The 18,556-nt window shown below is 45.4% G+C and overlaps 1 protein-coding gene across 4 annotated transcripts in view; it reads right to left on the bottom strand.

Moving 5' to 3' along the window:
* The window catches only part of LOC101946636 (E3 ubiquitin-protein ligase TRIM39-like), a 43,190-nt gene that overhangs the window by 10,182 nt on the left and 14,452 nt on the right, over positions 1-18,556 (bottom strand). For 2 of the 4 annotated variants that reach the window (XM_005285636.4, XM_042850061.2), the window contains exon 2: positions 1,457-1,926. In XM_005285636.4, coding sequence (XP_005285693.1) covers positions 1,457-1,882 — 426 coding nt within the window. In that variant the 5' untranslated portion in view covers positions 1,883-1,926. Of the gene's footprint in view, positions 1-1,456; positions 1,927-15,792; positions 15,856-18,556 lie in introns of all 4 variants that reach the window. The other 2 variants (XM_008171422.4, XM_024107995.3) reach the window with 2 other exon arrangements.

Raw genomic sequence — 18,556 nt, 5'->3', positions numbered from 1 at the left:
TTATTGTGTGACACATTAACCCTTAGTACAGGGAGTTTTGTCCTGAATGTTGATACAGAGGTTTCGAAGGATTAGATTTGTATTGGTAAATACTGATTTCACTGTACACACACAAACTACAAAAATATTTCCATCAATAATAATTGACATTTAGATATAGGCAAAGTAAGAAAAATGCTGCTTGAGAATTTATTTTATTTTAGAATATTACTTTGTTTATTTTGACCTGTGATATTGAAAATTTTTATTTGAATGGTTATAATGCTTTACATTTTTGAATCTACATGTCAACAGTCATTAAATAATTCTTGTCTAACCTTTCATTGTTTGATCCCTCTATTATTCCCAAAACTTTGAAAATTGGAATTAATAAAATAAATTAAAATTCTTAAAACATAATTTTGCACAACTGTGAAAATTTAAATTGAAAAATACTTTAAAATAAACACTGAAATTACAAAATAATAAAAATTGAATTCTGCCAAGCCTAGTTATACTTCAAAGATCCCCAGTCAGCAAGCCATTAGCACCAATGACCCCCTAACAGACAGGAGAGGACCCTATGTTTGCAACTTTATCCCCAAGTTATCTGTTAGCAGTGTTTTCTTTGGGGAGGTAAAATGCAATGGATCGTCTTCCCTGCTGTGTTTTCTACTTGTGCCATTTCCCACAGGTCTCTGATATTAATCTACATGCCGATGGGCACCAGGTGAAGCTTCCCCTTGGGAAGACTAGCCCCCTGTCCCGCCTCTTACAGTGGAGGCCCCGACTCTTCCGGCCAAAGCCTTGCCAGCTGCTCTCAGCCCCCCGTGTCCCCAGCCAGGGCAGGCAGGGGGGCTGAGAGCTTGGCCCCTCCCTTCCATGGCCCCGCCCGGAGGCTGAGAGCTCAGCTGGGGCTATGGAGGGGGGTTGAGAGCTGTGGCGGGGAGCAAGAGCTCCTCCAACCCCGGGGCTGTGGTGGAGGAGATTTTTCCAGGGGCCCCAAATTGCCTGCCACTGGTCCCCCTCCCGCCCACGGCATGAGGTTTGGGGAGGCTTACCCTCCCCCACCCTCCATTACACACCACCCATGTACATGCCCAAGGCAGGAGAATGTTGGATACTGTTGTTCTCTTCCATCTGAATGCCCTGGCTGCCTGAAGGAGGCACATTCCTTGCATTCACGGCCTGGTAGCACCATGTGCCGATCATGATCTTTAGGGGACAAGTGCCACCCATTCACCCCCAGGGATTGCTGAGGGTAGTTAACTGTAGGGTGCTGACAGTCTAGGGTGGCAGTGCTGAAAAGAGGTCAGTCCGTAATTCAGAACTATGGTTGAAGCCAGCTTCCAAGAGAAGAAATCTGTGAAACTGGGAGAATCTGGTGTTTCTGAGAAATACTCAGAGAAATTTCACTTCCTGGGGGGAAAAGTGTATCATTAAAAGGTTAAATCAGCCAAGCTTGTTTGTTTCCTACCTTGTCCTCCTGGGCAGAATCCTCTATGGGAACCACAGTGTGAGCTCTGTGTTCCTTGGACTCTCTGCAGATCACACAAATGGCTTCGCTGTCATCCTCACAGAACAACTTCAGCTCTTCCTTGTGTATTGCGCATAGATTCACTTTCTGTTCTCTCTCTGCTTCAACATGTAAGTGTTTAACTTGCTCTACTCTATTTGCCAGCTGCCAGTTCAGCTGGAAATTCTGTCTCCGGATCTGGGCTCTGCAGCTGGGGCAGCACAAAGGGTCATAGTCCCCCTCTGTACATGTCTCACTGTGCTTAGTGATGCAGGCGAGGCAGAAGTTGTGCCCACAGTCTAGAGTCACAGGCTCCGTCAGATACTCCAGGCAGATAGGACATACGGCTTCATCTTGCACCCTCCCTGCTGAAGTTTTTGAGGCCATGTCTGCTGGACTGACCAGTGTTTTGCTGATTACTTATTTTTAGTCTGTATGGGGAAGACAGAATGAGAAAAAATCAGTGAGAACTAATGGGGGAAAATGAAGAGTAAATGGCTGGGGGAAGATGTGGAAATGCAACGTGAGAATGGAGAAAGGACAGCAGAGGAGATAAGTATTCCAGACAGGCTTTGGACAGGGTAGATGTACTGTAAGCTATTTGTACTCCCAGATACTTCCAGCTCAGAGCCCCAGTGAGCTAGCGCTGATATTAGACTTGCTCTACTACTCTAGCTAACAGCACTTTCCCTCTAGATGCCCTTCTTCAGTTCACACTTGACTGAGTGATTTCTGTTCTTTTGTTTCTGCTCTTTAAGATTGTGGCCAGACCATGTGGAGGATCAGGGATTTATTCACTTTTTAAAAGCCACACTGCTTGCAAATAATCAATCATTCTGTTACAACCAGGCGGCGGTTCTTCTTTACCCTGGCTTGACCACACCGATTGGGCCAGAGAGTCTGGGCCTGTCAGTGATTCATACTCCATAGCGAGGTGAGGGATTTATACAGAGAAGAATCCATTCTGCCTTATATCAAAGAACAGCAGACAGGTATATTAGAATTCAATCACCTAGACTGATGATGATTGTCTAAGGCTGTGGAGATCACAGTGGCCTTTGAAATGCTCGACTTTGAGCTAGGAAGGTGAGGGCCCTTCCAAAGCTAGATGAAGAGGCGTTATCAGAATAAGAGTGTGACACCCAGAACCAGAAGTCACTGTGTTACCCCTCTGCCTCAGCAAGAGGGAGCTTTGCTGGAGCTAAAACTGTGTCAGCTCCCTGACACACCAGTCTGTCCACCTCACCAGCAAACTCCTTGAGACTCTGTCAGTCTTACCCCTGCCTCGCAGATAACATTCCCTGAACTCGAGTTCCTGAACCCCCTGGAAAAGTGTTCCTCTGCAGTATTCAGCCCCTATCACTGGATATTCCCAGAAATTACCAAGACCACCACTTCCAAAGAGCCAGGGCACACCCAGCCGGTTAGTTTAGCTGAGGATCCACACTTTACTTCAATACACGGCACTGAGGTGAGTTTATTAATAAATTAGTTTTTTATTTTACCATAAGGAACTGAGATTTAAGCCATAGTGAACAAGGATAATAGAACCAGGAAATGGCTACAAAGAAAACCCACTTTGCAGTGTCTTGAACTGAACAGATCACAATCCTGGTCTCACGCAATTTCTCATTCACAGTCAGTTCTCAGAGTCCTCAGCCCTCATGACTGGGGGACCCGCTTTTAATGGATTGCAAGGGCACTGGCCTCTTTGTCCCTTCAGAGATGGAGCCACAATATCTTTTCCCCTTTGCTTAGAGTTCAGAAATCCTTTGAAATGCATTTTTTTAAAGTAACCACAGCCAAAGTTCTTCTCCCCTGCTACTTGTTCCTCAGGGAGCAGACGTCATGTCCCCTTTTTGTCCTCTTGTTAATTAGCTCTTTCTGTGGGTTTGATCACTTTGTTTACCTTAGATACAAATGTATTTTCAGTGTATCTGACTTAAAAACTTGATTCAGGCAGAGTGGTAAATTCAAATGCCTTTGTCTGAGACGAACCTGTTTATCTGCTCTATTCAAATTGCTCGGTCTGAATATATTTTAGGAACATATTTCCAGCACATATACATAACTCTTTACACGCTAACCATACATATGCCACGTACTAATATAATTGACCAGAGAGTAACCATTTTTCATATGGTACCTCACAAGATACTTTGTGGATAAGTATTATGTCAACAGTGGGTTAGGCATAGTGAGTTTGTCAGGCCTGGTAACAGTTGTATTTACAGAGCAGTGAGCCCTTTGCCATTTGACACCGAGAGGCTCTTAGTGTCCCACAGGAGACACTAATCATGGTATTGAGAACAAAGAACCAATCATAACTAATACAATGAAGTCTGCCTGAGCCTGTAGAAAACCTGAGACCTTAGGTTTGGAAGGTGTGAACTGCCCCATGCATCTCCACAGGGTGTTAACTCCAAGATGCCCTGTAGCAAGTCGAGCACTCATCAGTGTGGCACCTCCTGCTGCTCAGTCCGGGAATTAGCTCTTTTCCAGCACTCAGAGCATGTCCTGCTGGCTGGTGTCTCACCTGCCTCCGGCCCCGTGTCCCTCCCAGGCCCCGGTGCCCTTTACCTTGGGGTTCTACCCACAGCAGTCCCCACGCTCTGGGTCTCCGCTCCCAGGGGAACCCTGACCCTCTATGCCCACCTTGCCTCAGTGGCTACTGCAAGTCAGGGCCGGCTCCAGGCACCAGCCGCCCAAGCACGTGCTTGGGGTGGCACCTTAGAAGGGGCGGCTAATGTTGGGGTGGCGGGGGGCGCTCGCGGTGGGGTTTTTTTGTTTTTGTTTTTGTTTGGCGGGTCAACGCTTGAGGGTTTTTTTGTTTTGTTTTGGCCAGGCAGTGCGGGGGATGTTTCGGCGACGCAGTGCGGCGTGGCACTCCGAGGGTGACCCGGCCCGACACTCGGGGGGGGGGGGGTTCGGTGGCCCGGCGCAGCGTGGTGCTGGTGGAGGGGGGGCGGCGGCGCGGCGCTGGGGGGGGTTATGACGGGGCGGCGCTCTTCTTTTTTGCCTGGGGCGGCAAAGAAGTTAGAGCCGGCCCTGCTGCCAGTCGTCATCTAGCCCCCTTTCTCTGGAGCAAACTAATGGTCTGACTGTAATGGAGTGACTGTAATGTTACCCTTTATCTTAAAAGATTCTTTAAAAAAAATCTGCAGTGAACCAGATCTAGTCATCTCTGTTTTGTTTCATTTTGTTTCATTTGTTTGTTTCATTTTGTTGATATACAACATTGTTTAAAAATATAAGTTTAAAAATACAAGTGCACAAAAAAGTGAAGCTACCAAAAAGACCTCAATTTCAAACACTTCCTATTAACAATGTATGAAAGGGAACCAAACAAGAACTACACAGACAATGTAAAGGACATAAAAACATGTGTGTGAAGTTTCACATTGAAAGGACACGTACACAAGAATTTGTAACCTATTTCAGCACTTTTGAGAACACACCCTTAATGATGGAGCCATGACCATCATCTCTAATAATAGTAATAATATTTTTAAATAATTGTTGCTGTAAAGAATTAACTAATGAATCCTTACAATTGCCTTGAGAGATATGGGAGTATTAACAACAGAGCTGGTCAATTCTTTGACTTCACATTTTTTGAACCGCTACCCCCGCAAAAAAGGTTTTTTATGTAAGCAAAAAATCTCATCTTGATTGAAATTTACTAGGTTTTGATCAAACAACGAAAAGATGTAAGTAAAATGTTTCAAAAAATCAAACAGTTTTTTCAATAAAAAAACAAACAAAAAAATTGCAGGAAGTTTTCAGAAAGTGTATACATTTATTTCCTGAAGAATAATTGGCATTTTGCAACCCTCTCTATTAATAAGCTGCTATGGATTCAGGGGATGTGCTATGCCTCTGACCTTTTTGTACAGTCTTTCAGGGAGCATTGCTAGGCCCTGAGCCTCCACTTTTGACAAGGAGGAGCCCCACAGCTCTGCTACTCTGAGACTGGATCCTGGCTTCAACACCTCTGTTTCTCACCACAGCTCCTTCAGTGGGTCAAAAAAGAGCCCCGATGGAAATATACTCTCTTGGGAGCGATGGAACCTGCAGATGTTTGCAGAGACGCAGCATGCCCTTTTCAAAACAAGCCATTATTTATTAGTGAGCTGGAATACGGTGTTTAGGGACATTGGGCTAGAATGGAAAGCAAAGCCTGAACATATTTCTGTCACCCAACTTGCCAGCTTCTCCTTGTTCCATTAAGCAGGCCTCACTGTAAGCTCTGGCATGGAAGGCCAACTGCCGGCTTGCAGCAACCTCCCTGCCTTGCAGAGTCATCCTTGATTGACTTCCCCTATCTGCTGGGAAACAGGTTTTTATGCAGTCTGCTCACACCTCAGTCCTTTTGTCTCCAGTTCCAGTTATGGTTTTTTCACATGTAGAACCCCCACTACCACCACCACCACCACCTCCCTTGGCCAGCAGTCATTAACAGTGAATAGTCTGGTTCTTGGTCTCCATTGTGTCTCACATGTTGACAGTTCTTGACAGTCCCTTCCTACCAATCCCAGCCAGATCCATGGGACACCCACCCACAGGGCCAGCTCCAAGCTCCAGCTTAACAAGCAGGTGCTTGGGGTGGCCAAGGGAGAGGGGCAGCACCTGCGACAATTTGGGGGTGGCAGGTCCCTCACTCCCTCTAGGAGCGAAGGACCTGCCGCTGAACTGCCGCTGCCGATTGCGGCTTTTTTTTTTTTTTCCAATTGCTGCCGCCGATCGCTATCACGATCGCGGCTTTTTTTTTTGCTTGGGGCGGCAGAAATGCTGGAGCCGGCCCTGCCCACCCAGATACTCATCACTTCCCCCTAGCTCTGGAAAGAGATTAACCCCTTCATACCTAGTAAGTAGCAATACAAAAGTAAGTGAGGAAACTGAGTCACACATTTTTCATAAATACAAGTATCAGAGGATGTCATCCGATGAAGTGGGCATTCACCCACAAAAGCTTATGCTCCAATACATCTGTTAGTCTTAAAGATGCCACAGGACTCTCTGTTGCTTTTCATAAATACAGGCTTTCTCCACATTCTCCACAGAAACCCTTTTGAAAGGATGGCACAAAGAAGTCCCGTGATCACAAATCTCAAGTCACTGGGCTCTATGCAGTCAAAATGAGGAGTTTGGGGTCAGTAAATGAACCTCTATCCTGTGGCCTGGGCTACATCTGGCAGCCATTATACGGTTTGGGGTCTAGAGTAACAGCTGCAGTCTCACTCTACTACCTGGTGTTACTGGACACCCCTTCCATGGTGGTCGAATGCAGTCACTGCTGCTGAGATGTGTCGCCTCACCACCGCCCCAGACCGAGGCCTACACTTTGTGAAGCACTTGGTAAACATACCCACCCCGTGATAGCTGGTAATCATCCGGAGCAGGAACAAGTACTGGCAGGAGATCCTTGCTCCTTAGTCCTATGCTCAGACCACTATGACATGTCACCTCCTAAATGTAAAAAACTGACACATGCTCTGGACACACCCACACATGCACAGAGGAAAGACTCACACTTTAAATACAGATCAAAGGTAGGGTGACCAGATAGCAAGGGTTAAAAATCGGGACAGGGGGTGGGGGTAATAGACATCTATATAAGAAAAAACCCCAAATATCAGGACTGTCCCTATAAAATCGGGACATCTGGTCACCCTAATCGAAGGACAAAACAAAAATTCTTCCCTTACCTTATGTGTCTGCAAACTCCAGGGTCCCTGGGAAGCTCCCAGCTCCCTCTTTGAGTTACAGTGAGTCCAGGAGAGGCCGTTTTTAATAAAAATATTTTATTCTAAAATATAAATCCATTCATCTGAGTGTCTGATGTAATTCCAGTGGTTTCAAATGAATGATTGACTACTTGCCCCTCTCTGTGCAGTGAGTGGGTCTGACTGCTATAGGGAAGGGAAGGGAATATCAAGTAATCACTTGATGTTTTTGGCATGAAGAAAACAACTCACCATTTTTATAATGCAACACATCTGTGATTTCTGCCTTTCATCAGCCTCTCAACCAGCCTCTGGTTCAAGCAGAATCACAAGAGAGTTTTATTTTCTTTTTTTGAACCCTTCCCAGCAATAAAGAGGGGGAAGAGGAAAGACTGGTTGAAGCTACAAGGATAGAGATAACAGTATGGGGTCATTTTAATTGTGCGTTTCTTTGCATTCAAATGTGTCTTTGTGTTGCAAGTTCAACCCTCACCTATAATAATTTAAAGTTTTGTGTAACTTTAACTCTGGATTTCTGAGTTTTCTCAAATTGCTTAGTAGTTGCTTATTGATAGTTTGTTTCAATAACTGATGGCTTAATGGAACTTCCTACTGCAAGCACAAAATTTATCAGTGCAGGAGACAGAGCATTCTAGGCAATACGTCCAAGACTGTGGGATGAATTCCTGCTATTCTAAGAACCAGAAAAGTAATCATAAACAAATCCAAAAAACTTCTTTATGTGCCAGCTGCACTGCTTTAATCTGCCTCTGTTAACCATACAGAGCAGAGAAGCAATTAACTTAACCCAAAAAAAAAAGCAATTTTCTCTCTGGAAAAGGGAGGAGATAAAATAGAAACATACCACACATACACATGGCAGTCATGCCACTGAATGCAGGACTGGGAGGTGCTCAGATAGTTCAGTGATGGACACAGGATACATTCTGGTTGACACACACTTTCTATACCAGTATAATTATGTTAGTTGGAGGTGTGATTTTTTTTAACTGATATAGTCATAGCATTACAACCGCTAGAGTGGACACAGTTATACTGGTGTAAATGTATTTATACCAGTATAGATGTAGGGGGAGGGGCAAAGGGGTAGAGAAAGAGAGGAAGGAAAAGGGGGGAAAACCCCCAAAATGTTACCATAGAATCATAGAAATGTAGGACTGGAAAGGACTTCGAGAAGTCATCAAGTACAGCCCCCTGCGCTGAGGCAGGACCAAGTAAAAGTAGACCACTCAATTCCGCCAACCTGTTTTTAAAAACGTCCAATGACGGGGATTCCACAGCGTCCCTTGGAAGCCTATTCCAGAGTTTAACTACCCTGAGAGTTAGGAAATAAATCTCCTTTGCTGCAGATTAAGCCCATTACTTCTTGCCTACCTTCAGTGGACGCGGAGAACAGTCCTCTTTATAACAGCCCTTAACGTAGCTGAAGACTATCGGTTTCCCCCTTGGTTTTGTTTTTTAAGACGAAACATGCCCAGTTTTTGTGACCTTTCCTCATAGGACATGTTTTCTAAACCTTTGATCATTTTGGTTGCTCTCCTGTGCCCCTCCTCTCTCCCCACCTCCATTTGTCCACATCTTTCTTAACATGTGGTGCCCAGAACTGGACACAGTACTCCAGCTGAGACCTCACCCGTGCTGGGCAAAGTGATACTCCTGTTAATACACCCCAGAATGATATTAGCTTTTTTTGCAACTGTATCACATTGTTGACTCACATTCAATTTGTGAAAACAACCAGGAGTCCGGTAGCACCTTAAAGACTAACAGATTTATTTGGGCATAAGCTTTCGTGAGTAAAAAACCTCACTTCTTCAGATGCATGGAGTGAAAATTACAGATGCAGGCATTATACACCTCTACCCCGATATAACGCGACCCGATATAACACAAATTCAGATATAACGCGGTAAAGCAGTGCTCCAGGGGGGCGGGGCTGTGCACTCCGGTGGATCAAAGCAAGTTCGATATAAATTTCACCTATAACGCGGTAAGATTTTTTGGCTCCCGAGGACAGCGTTATATCGAGGTAGAGGTGTATAATGACATATGAAGAGAAGGGAGTACTTCACAAGTGGAGAACCAGTGTTGACAGGGCCAATTCGATCACGGTGGATGTAGTCCACTCCCAACAATAGATGAAGAGGTGTCAATTCCAGGAGAGGCAAAGCTGCTTTTGTAATGAGCCAACCACTCCCAGTCACTATTAAAGCCCAAATTAATGGTATTAAATTTGCAAATGAATTTTAGTTCTGCTGTTTCTCTTTGAAGTCTGTTTCTGAAGTTTTTTTGTTCAAGAATAGTTACTTTTAAATCTGTTATAGAATGTCCAGGGAGATTGAAGTGTTCACCTACTGGCTTTTATATGTTACCATTCCTGATGTCCGATTTGTGTCCTTTTATTCTTTTACATAGGGACCAATGTACATGGCAGAGGGGCAATGCTGGCACATGATGGCATATATAACATTAGTAGACATGCAGTTGAATGAGCCCTTGATGGTGTGGCTGATGTGGTTCAGTCCTCTGATGGTGTCGCTAGAGTAGATATGGGGACAGAGTAGGCAATGAGGTTTGCTACAGGGATTGGTTCCTGGGTTGGTGTTTCTGTGGTGTGGTGTGTAGTTGCTGGTGAGTATTTGCTTCAGGTTTGGGGGTTGTCTGTAAGCAAGGATTGGCCTGCCTCCCAAGGTCTGTGAGAGTGAGGGATCGTTTTCCAGGATAGGTTGTAGATCGCTGATAATGTGCTGGAGAGGTTTTAGTTGGGGGTTGTACACGATGGCCAATGGTGTTCTGTTATTTTCCTTGTTGGGCCTGTCCTGTAGTAGGTGATTTCTGGGTGCCCGTCTCGCTCTGTCAATCTGTTTCCTCACTTCTCCAGGTGGGTATTGTAGTTTTAAGAGTGCTTGATAAAGATCTTGTAGGTGTTTGTCTCTGTCTGACGGATTGGAGCAAATTCGGGCTTGGCTGTAAACAATGTATCGTGTGATCAATTTGTGATCTACTAATACCCACAAATTCTTTTCAGCAGCACTACCGCCTAGCCAGTTATTCCACATTTTGTAGTTGTGCATTTCATTTTTCCTTCCTAAGTGAAGTAGTTTGCACTTGCTTTACTGAATTTCATCTTGTTGATTTCAGACCAATTCTCCAATTTGTCAAGGTTGTTTTGAATTCTAATCCTGTCCTTCAATGTGCTTGCAACCCCTCTCAGCTTGATGTCGTCTACAAATTTTATAAGCATATTCTCTACTCCATTATCCAAGTGATTCATGAAAATATTGAACAGTACCGGCTCCAGTAATGACCTCTTTGCGACCCCCATAAATACACACTCCCAGTTTGACAGCAAACCATTGATTACTACTCATAGAGTACAGTCTTTCAAACAGTTGTGCATCCACCAGTCAGTTCATCTAGACCACATTTCTCTAGTTTGCTTATGTGAATATCATGTGGAACTGTGTCAAAAGCCATCCTAAAATCAAGTTAGATCACGTCTACTGCATCTCCCCTATCAAGTAGGCCAGAAACCCTATCAAAGGAAGAAATTTGGTTGGTTTGGCATGATTTGTTCTTGACAAAATGCATCCTGGCTTTTCCTTATAACTCTATTATCCACTAGGTGCTTACAAATTGATTGTTTAATAATTTGTTCCAATATCTTTCCAGGTATCAAAGTTAGGCTGACTGGTCTATAATTTCCCAGGTCCTCTTTGTACCCCTTTTGAAAAATAGGTACTATGTTTGCCCTTCATTTGTCCTCTAGGACCTCACCTGTCCTCCATGAGCTCTCAAAGATAATCACTAATTGTTCTGAGATTCAGCTAGTGATGAACTTCAGCTAGTCCTCAGCTGTTCTTCCACATTCCAGCAGTACTGGTCAGGGACTGTAAGGGGGATGGTTCCTTATTCAATGCCAGGGAGAAAGTATGCCCTAGTAACAGCAATAAGAAATATATTTGGTACCAGCAGACTTCTCTGCACCACTGTTGGTTCCGGATCCAACACTGATCCACATGTTGGTATTGGCATGAGTGTTAAATATGTAGGTTTCAATACTGATATTGGTCTTAGTGTTGGTGCCAGTGGAGTTTGTTGCAGCACAGACTGCTTCCACACACCCAGTTTCGATACCTGGTGAGATTTGGAAAATTTTAAGATTTTAAGATGTTAAGAGTAACAAGAAGGGTTTCTTCAGGTATGTTAGCAACAAGAAGAAAATCAAGGAAAGTGTGGGCCCCTTACTGAATGAGGGAGGCAACCTAGTGACCGAGGATGTGGAAAAAGCTAATGTACTCAATGATTTTTTTGCCTCTGTCTTCATGAACAAGGTCAGCTCCCAGATTGCTGCACTGGGCAGTACACTATGGGGAGAAGGTGACCAGCCCTCCGTGGAGAAAGAAGTGGTTCGGGACTATTTAGAAAAACTGGACGTGCATAAGTCCATGGGGCTGGATGCGCTGCATCCGAGGGTGCTAAAGGAGTTGGCGGATGAGATTGCAGAGCCATTAGCCATTATTTTTGAAAACTCATGGCGATCGGGGGAGGTCCCAGATGACTGGAAAAAGGCTAATGTAGTGCCCATCTTTAAAAAAGGGAAGGAGGATCCGGGGAACTACAGGCCAGTCAGCCTCATCTCAGTCCCTGGAAAAATCATGGAGCAGGTCCTCAAGGAATCAATTATGAAACATTTAGAGGAGAGGAAAGTGATCAGGAACAGTCAGCATGGATTCACCAAGGGGAAGTTGTGCCTGACTAACCTAATTGCCTTCTATGATGAGATAATTGGCTCTGTGGATGAGGGGAAAGCAGTGGATGTGTTATTCCTTGACTTTAGCAAAGCTTTTGATACGGTCTACCACAGTATTCTTGCCGCCAAGTTAAAGAAGTATGGGCTGGATGAATGGACTGTAAGGTGGATAGAAAGCTGGCTAGATCATCGGGCTCAACGGGTAGTGATCAATGGCTCCATGTCTAGTTGGCAGCCGGTTTCAAGCGGAGTGCCCCAAGGGTCGGTCCTGGGGCCGGTTTTATTTAATATCTTTATTAATGATCTGGAGGATGGTGTGGACTGCACTCTCAGCAAGTTTGCAGATGACACTAAACTAGGAGGCGTGGTAGATATGCTAGAGGGTAGGGATCGGATACAGAGAGACCTAGACAAATTAGAGGATTGGGCCAAAAAAAACCTGATGAGGTTCAACAAGGACAAGTGCAGAGTCCTGCACTTAGGACAGAAGAATCCCATGCACTGCTACAGACTAGGGACCGAATGGCTAGGTAGCAGTTCTGCAGAAAAGGACCTAGGGGTCACAGTGGACGAGAAGCTGGATATGAGTCAACAATGTGCTCTTGTTGCCAAGAAGGCTAACGGCCAAAGCCCTGGCTGGGATGATTTAGTTGGGAATTGGTCCTGCTTTGAGCAGGGGGTTGGACTAGATGACCTCTTGAGGTCCCTTCCAACCCTGATATTCTATGATTCTATGATTCTCTTTCAAGGTCATAAGAAGATAAGGACATAAGAATGGCCATATTGGGTCAGACCATAGGTCCATCTAGCCCAGTATCCTGTCTTCCGACAGTGGCCAATGCTAGGTGCTTCAGAGGGAATGAACAGAACAGGCAATCATCAAGTGATCCATTCCATCGCCCATCCTGGCTAGTAGCCATTGATGGATCTATCCTCCATGAACTTATCTAGTTCTTTTTTGAACCCCTTTTTTTGTTATAGTCTTGGCCTTCACAACATCCTCTGGCAAAGCGTTCCATAGGTTGACACAGGTCTTCCCATGTCTATGCATGTTTGGGATACGGATCTTTTTTGCAAGCTTTGATCCCAGTGTTTTATGCAGCGTCTATCAGTCTCCTTTGCTTTTCTCAGAATAGACAACTGAGACAACTGTTTCATCCCAGCCAGGACTGTTGTACCAGCCTGTCTGGGGCCATTTCCAATGGACAAGCTAGACCCTCCCACATCAACCTGGCCCCACATCAGTGTACTGTGCTTCCTATTCCCCTCACAGCACTGCCCACCAGACTGTCCCAAGGATGGACCAGGGCACACAGGCAAATGCCCTTGTGGGTGCAAATAATGTCAGGATATAGAATAATCACATGGTTTAAATAACTTGAGAAAAAAATGATTGGGGGAAGTTTGTTTCTGTGTGAACTTCCTGCCTTTCCTCATCACCCTCCCCTTCTCACCCAGTTTCATTGAGGGAGACTCCCTTTGGAACTGAAGAAAGCCAATTAAGCAGGGAGGGTTTGTGGGTTTTTAATGAATTTTCCCACCAGGTATTTTTAACTTAAGGAAAAATATGTATCCTTCTTTCATTTAGTCCATTTGCCTTCACTGTTTGGGTTGGGCGGGGGGGGGGGAGGGTTTTTTCTGGTTTCCCTTCTCAGGGGTGCTGTCCAGTGTGAAATACTGAGCTAAGGAAGAAGAAAGAGCTTGAGAGGTGCTGCTGATGGGTAACTTGAGCAACTGATTGCACCCAAACTGAGTGCAGCAGGTGAGGTAGCTCTGGATGTGCATTTTCCCTCTATCTCCAGGATCATAAGATCTGAGTGATACAAAAATCTTCAATGTATTTATCCTCACACCAGCTGTGTGAGAAGTGCTATCATCCCATTGTACAGATGAGGACTAAGGTACAGAGACATTAAGTGATTTGCACGAGGCCACACAAGTCTGGCAGAACAGAAAATACAACCCTGGTCTTCAGTCTCAGGTTCACCCCCTAACCCTTCCTCTGAAGTTATAGCTCCTTCATATGCAGTTCTAGCCCTTCTGCTTGACTGAGCTTATGTAGTTCTGTTGGGAAAGAGGTGACCTTAAAGGCACTGGAAGCTTGATGGGGCAGACCTCAGTAGCATTCTTGAGCTATGAAAATTTACATTGAGGATCTGCCCAGAACTGTCTTACCAAAGATAAATAAATAAACAAAATGTAGAACAGAGAGCACTTTAAATTTAGGATCTTTCCCAGCACAATGATAATGGTCCTGCAATGCTTCTCAACCTATTTACCATTGTGGGCCACAAATATAGCTCTCTGTGAGTTAGGTGGGCCGCATCCACACAATATATATACTACCTCTACATCTACAAAAACAATAAGGTTTAGTATTTGTTACATGACAGCAATAGTACCTTTCATTTCAACAATGGAAAATGTCTACCAAGAGCATTTTAAATTAGCAAATAAATCAAAACATTAACGATTAAAATTAATTAATTTACTGTAAGGCTGGCATGGCGTGGTGTATTTCCACCCTTACTTCTGTGCTGCTGCTGGCGGCACAGCTGGGCTGAGCACCTGGAGAGCACGGCTGCGGAGCCTGCCTGCAAAGATGGGGAGCCCTGCCCAGTGTGGGATGCCCCCCCAGCCAGGTCTGTCCCTCATGAACCCAGTCCCCCCACCCAGAGAATTTCTCCCCCCCGATCACCCAACCCCTCTGGGTCTGTCCCTCCAGCATCCCGACCCCCGCAAAACTGGGCTGCCACATGTGCCTGCCCTTCAGAGACAGGGTGCCCTGTCCAGGGCAAAACACCCCCCCTAGGGACTGCCCCCTCCAGCATCCAGTCCAGCACCCAAGAACTGCCCCCCATGCACCCAGCCCCCCACCTAGGGACTGCCCCATAGCACCTGCCAGCAACTGCACCCCGCCCCCACAAGGACTGCCCCCCAGCACTCAATCTCCCCATCCAAGTTTGAAAGGATAAATTTTTATTGGTAAATGTCAGTAATTGTTGATTTCAGCGCACACACATACACAAAGTAATGAAAAAAATATTTACATTGTTAATCATCAATATATACAGATAGACAAAGTAAGAAAAATGCTGCTTGAGAACTAGTTTGATGTAAGGATATTTACTTTGTCAACATTGCATGACAAAATACACAATTTGTGCTTTAATGGTTATAAAGCTTTAACGAATCTCAACATTTACTGCCATTAAATAATTATTGTCTGACCACCCCTTATTTACAGACTCTCCTGCAACTGTGAACATTTCACTAGATAAAAATTGGAAAAACATGTTTAAAATCCACAATTTTGCACAACTGTGAACATTTGAACAAATAAAAATAGAGAAAATGCTTAAAAATAAACATCAAATGTTATCGATCAAAATTATAAAAAACACACTGAATTCTGCCAAGCCTGCCTCTGAGGAGTAGGGGAGAGTGTAAAGTCCCTTGGGGGGAAGAGGGGAAGTGTGTAGGGCTGTGTGAGGGAGTGGGGCTTTGAGGATATTGGGAGGCATGGGGGAGAGGGGTTAAGCTGTACATTTTATTGCATAAGAAATGTCACCTTGACTCTGTATGTCCCAGTTTTCTAACATTTGTTGTTTGGTTTTTATTCTAACACTAATATTCCTGTTGCCCCTTTGCCCCGTGGTAGCAGATTTTACAGCAGGTCATTTTCCCATTGCAGGAGAATTTGGTGACCCAGAGTCAAGGTATTTTCTAGTGTAATATAATAATTTTTTACAGTGTGTGCATGGGTCCTATTTCCTTCTATGTTCTCATCATATTACCATGCAACATCTGCTCCTACTGGTGTTTGGTCCGCAGGGAATGACCGTGGTCCTGTCTGCTCCCTCCAGGGAAAACAAAATGGAACAAAACAAAAAAAGCATTAATGTGGGGGAAAAATCCACAAAAATCACTTCATATTTTTTGAAAATATTTGATCTCCCATCACTGTGAGGGCTTCAGCAGTGTTGGGAGTGGTCATTTAATAATCAGAATAGGAACAAGAAACACTTCAACAATTTTTAAGGCACTAAAATAACTCCACTTCTCATGAACTAATGCATAAAATGGGTGAGCTATGCCATGAACCACACCCTGACTTTGAATAGCATTTACCAATCTCACTGTCACACTGACTTCTCTCCTTCATTGTGTGTGTGTGTGTGTGTGTGTGTGTGTGTGTGTGTGTGTGACAATTAGTGCTGCCCACTCTTCCATGTTTGGTAAGGTGTGTGCCCCAAGCACCAGGCTATAGTTATTCTCACACTCATGCTGAGGCCCAATGACTATGGAAGTATTTCTATACAATGGAACAGCTTCTACAGGGGAGACTGAGGCCTTGTCTACACTACGAGTTTAGGTCGACTTTAGCAGCGTTAAATCGAATTAAGCCTGGACACATTCACACGACCAAGCCCTTTCTTTCGACTTAAAGGGCCCTTTAAACCGGTTTCTTTACACCACCTTCGACGAGGGGATTAGCGATAAAATCGGCCTTTGCGGGTCGGAATTGGGGTAGTGTGGACGGAATTCGACGTTATTGGCCTCCGGGAGCTATCCCACAGTGCTTCATTGTGACTGCTCTGGACAGCACTCTCAACTCAGATGCACTGACCAGGTAGACAGGAAAAGACCCGCGAACGTTTGAATTTCATTTCCTGTTTGCCCAGCGTGGAGAGCACAGGTAACCACGCAGAGCTCATCAGCACAGGTAACCATGATGGAGTCCCAGGATCGCAAAAGAGCTCCAGCATGGACCGAATGGGAGGTACGGGATCTGCTCGCCATATGGGGAGATGAATCAGTGCTAGCTGAACTCTGTAGCAGTAAAAGAAATGGCAAAGTATTAGAAAAGGTCTCCAAGGCCATGAAGGACCGAGGCCATAACAGGGACAAGTGCCGCGTGAAAATTAAGGAGCTACGGCAAGCCTACCACAAAGCCAGAGAAGCAAATGGAAGGTCTGGGGCAGAGCCGCAAACTTGCCGCTTCTACGCGGAGCTGCGTGCCATTCTAGGGGGTGCAGCCACCATTACCCCAACCGTGTGCTATGACTCTGTCAATGGAGAAACACACAGGGAAGAGGGTTCGGGGAACGAGGAAGATGAGGATGGAGGTAATGTAGGTAGCTCACAGCAGCAAGGAAGCGGAGAAACCGGTTTCCCCAACAACCAGGATATGTTTGTCACCCTGGACCTGGAACCAGTAACCCCCGAACTCACCCAAGATCCTGAGGGCACACAGGGGACCTCTGGTGAGTGTACCTTTGTAAATATTACACATGGTTTAAAAGCAAGCGTGTTTAATGATTAATGATTAATTTGCCCTGGCAATCGCAGCCAGTACAGCTACTGGAAAAGTCTGTTAACGTGTATGGGGATGGAGCGGAAATCCTCCAGGGACATCTCCAGAAAGCTCTCCTTCATGTACTCCCAAAGCCTTTGCAAAAGGTTTCTGGGGAGGGCTGCCTTATCCCGTCCGCCATGGTAGGACACTTTACCACGCCAGGCCAGTAGCACGTAGTCTGGAATCATTGCATAACAAAGCATGGCAGCGTATGGACCTGGTGTTTGCTGGCATGCAAACAACATCCATTCCTTATCTCTCTTTGTTATCTTCAGGAGAGTGATATCATTCACGGTCACCTGGTTGAAATGGGGTGATTTTATTAAGGGGACATTCAGAGGTGCCCGTTCCTGCTCTTCTGAACAGAAATGTTCCCCGCTGTTAGCCACGCGGTGAGGGGAGGGGTGAAGTGATCATCCCAGAGAATTGTGTGTGTGTGTGGGGGGGTGGTTTAGTTGGGTTTGTGCTGCATGTTAACCCGGAAACCGCAGCCCCTCCTTTTACATTGAAAACCCATTTTAAATGGCCAACCCAATTCATCCTTGAGATGGGAAATGAGGGCGCTGCTGTTTGAAACCATTCCCCACATGTTACCATGGCTGCCTGCAAGCCAAAATCTGTTGCCTGGCACTGCGTGAGTGATCTCTCATACCAAACCGGCAGGCCCTCACTATAAGAGGAAAAATGCGACCTTGTAACGAAAGAGTGTACACATTGTTCTCTAAAATGTGTCTTTTTAACCACCTCTCCCTTCTCCTCCACCAGCTGCAAATGTTTCTCCTTCACAGAGGCTAGTGAACATTAGAAAGAGAAAAAGGAGGACGCGGGACGATATGTTCACGGAGCTCCAGATGTCCTCCCACGCTGATAGAGCACAGCAGAATACGTGGAGGCAGTCAATGTCAGACATGAGAAAAGCACAATATGAACGAGAGGAGAGGTGGCGGGCTGAATCGCGGGATGAAAAGAGCAAGTGGCGGACTGAAGATGATAGGTGGCGTCAGCTTGCAGACAGAAGGCAAGAGTCAATGCTCCGTCTGCTGGAGCATCAAACTGATATGCTCCAGCGTATGGTTGAGCTGCAGGAAAGGCAGCAGGAGCAGAGACCGCCACTACAGCCCCTGTGTAACCAACAGCCCTTCTCCCCAAGTTCCATAGCCTCCTCACCCAGACGCCCAAGAACACGGTGGGGGGGCCTCCGG

Source organism: Chrysemys picta, chromosome 7 (assembly GCF_011386835.1).
Source record: "Chrysemys picta bellii isolate R12L10 chromosome 7, ASM1138683v2, whole genome shotgun sequence".
In the NCBI taxonomy this organism is placed as follows: domain Eukaryota; kingdom Metazoa; phylum Chordata; order Testudines; family Emydidae; genus Chrysemys; species Chrysemys picta.
This window is presented reverse-complemented; position numbering and strand designations above follow the sequence as displayed.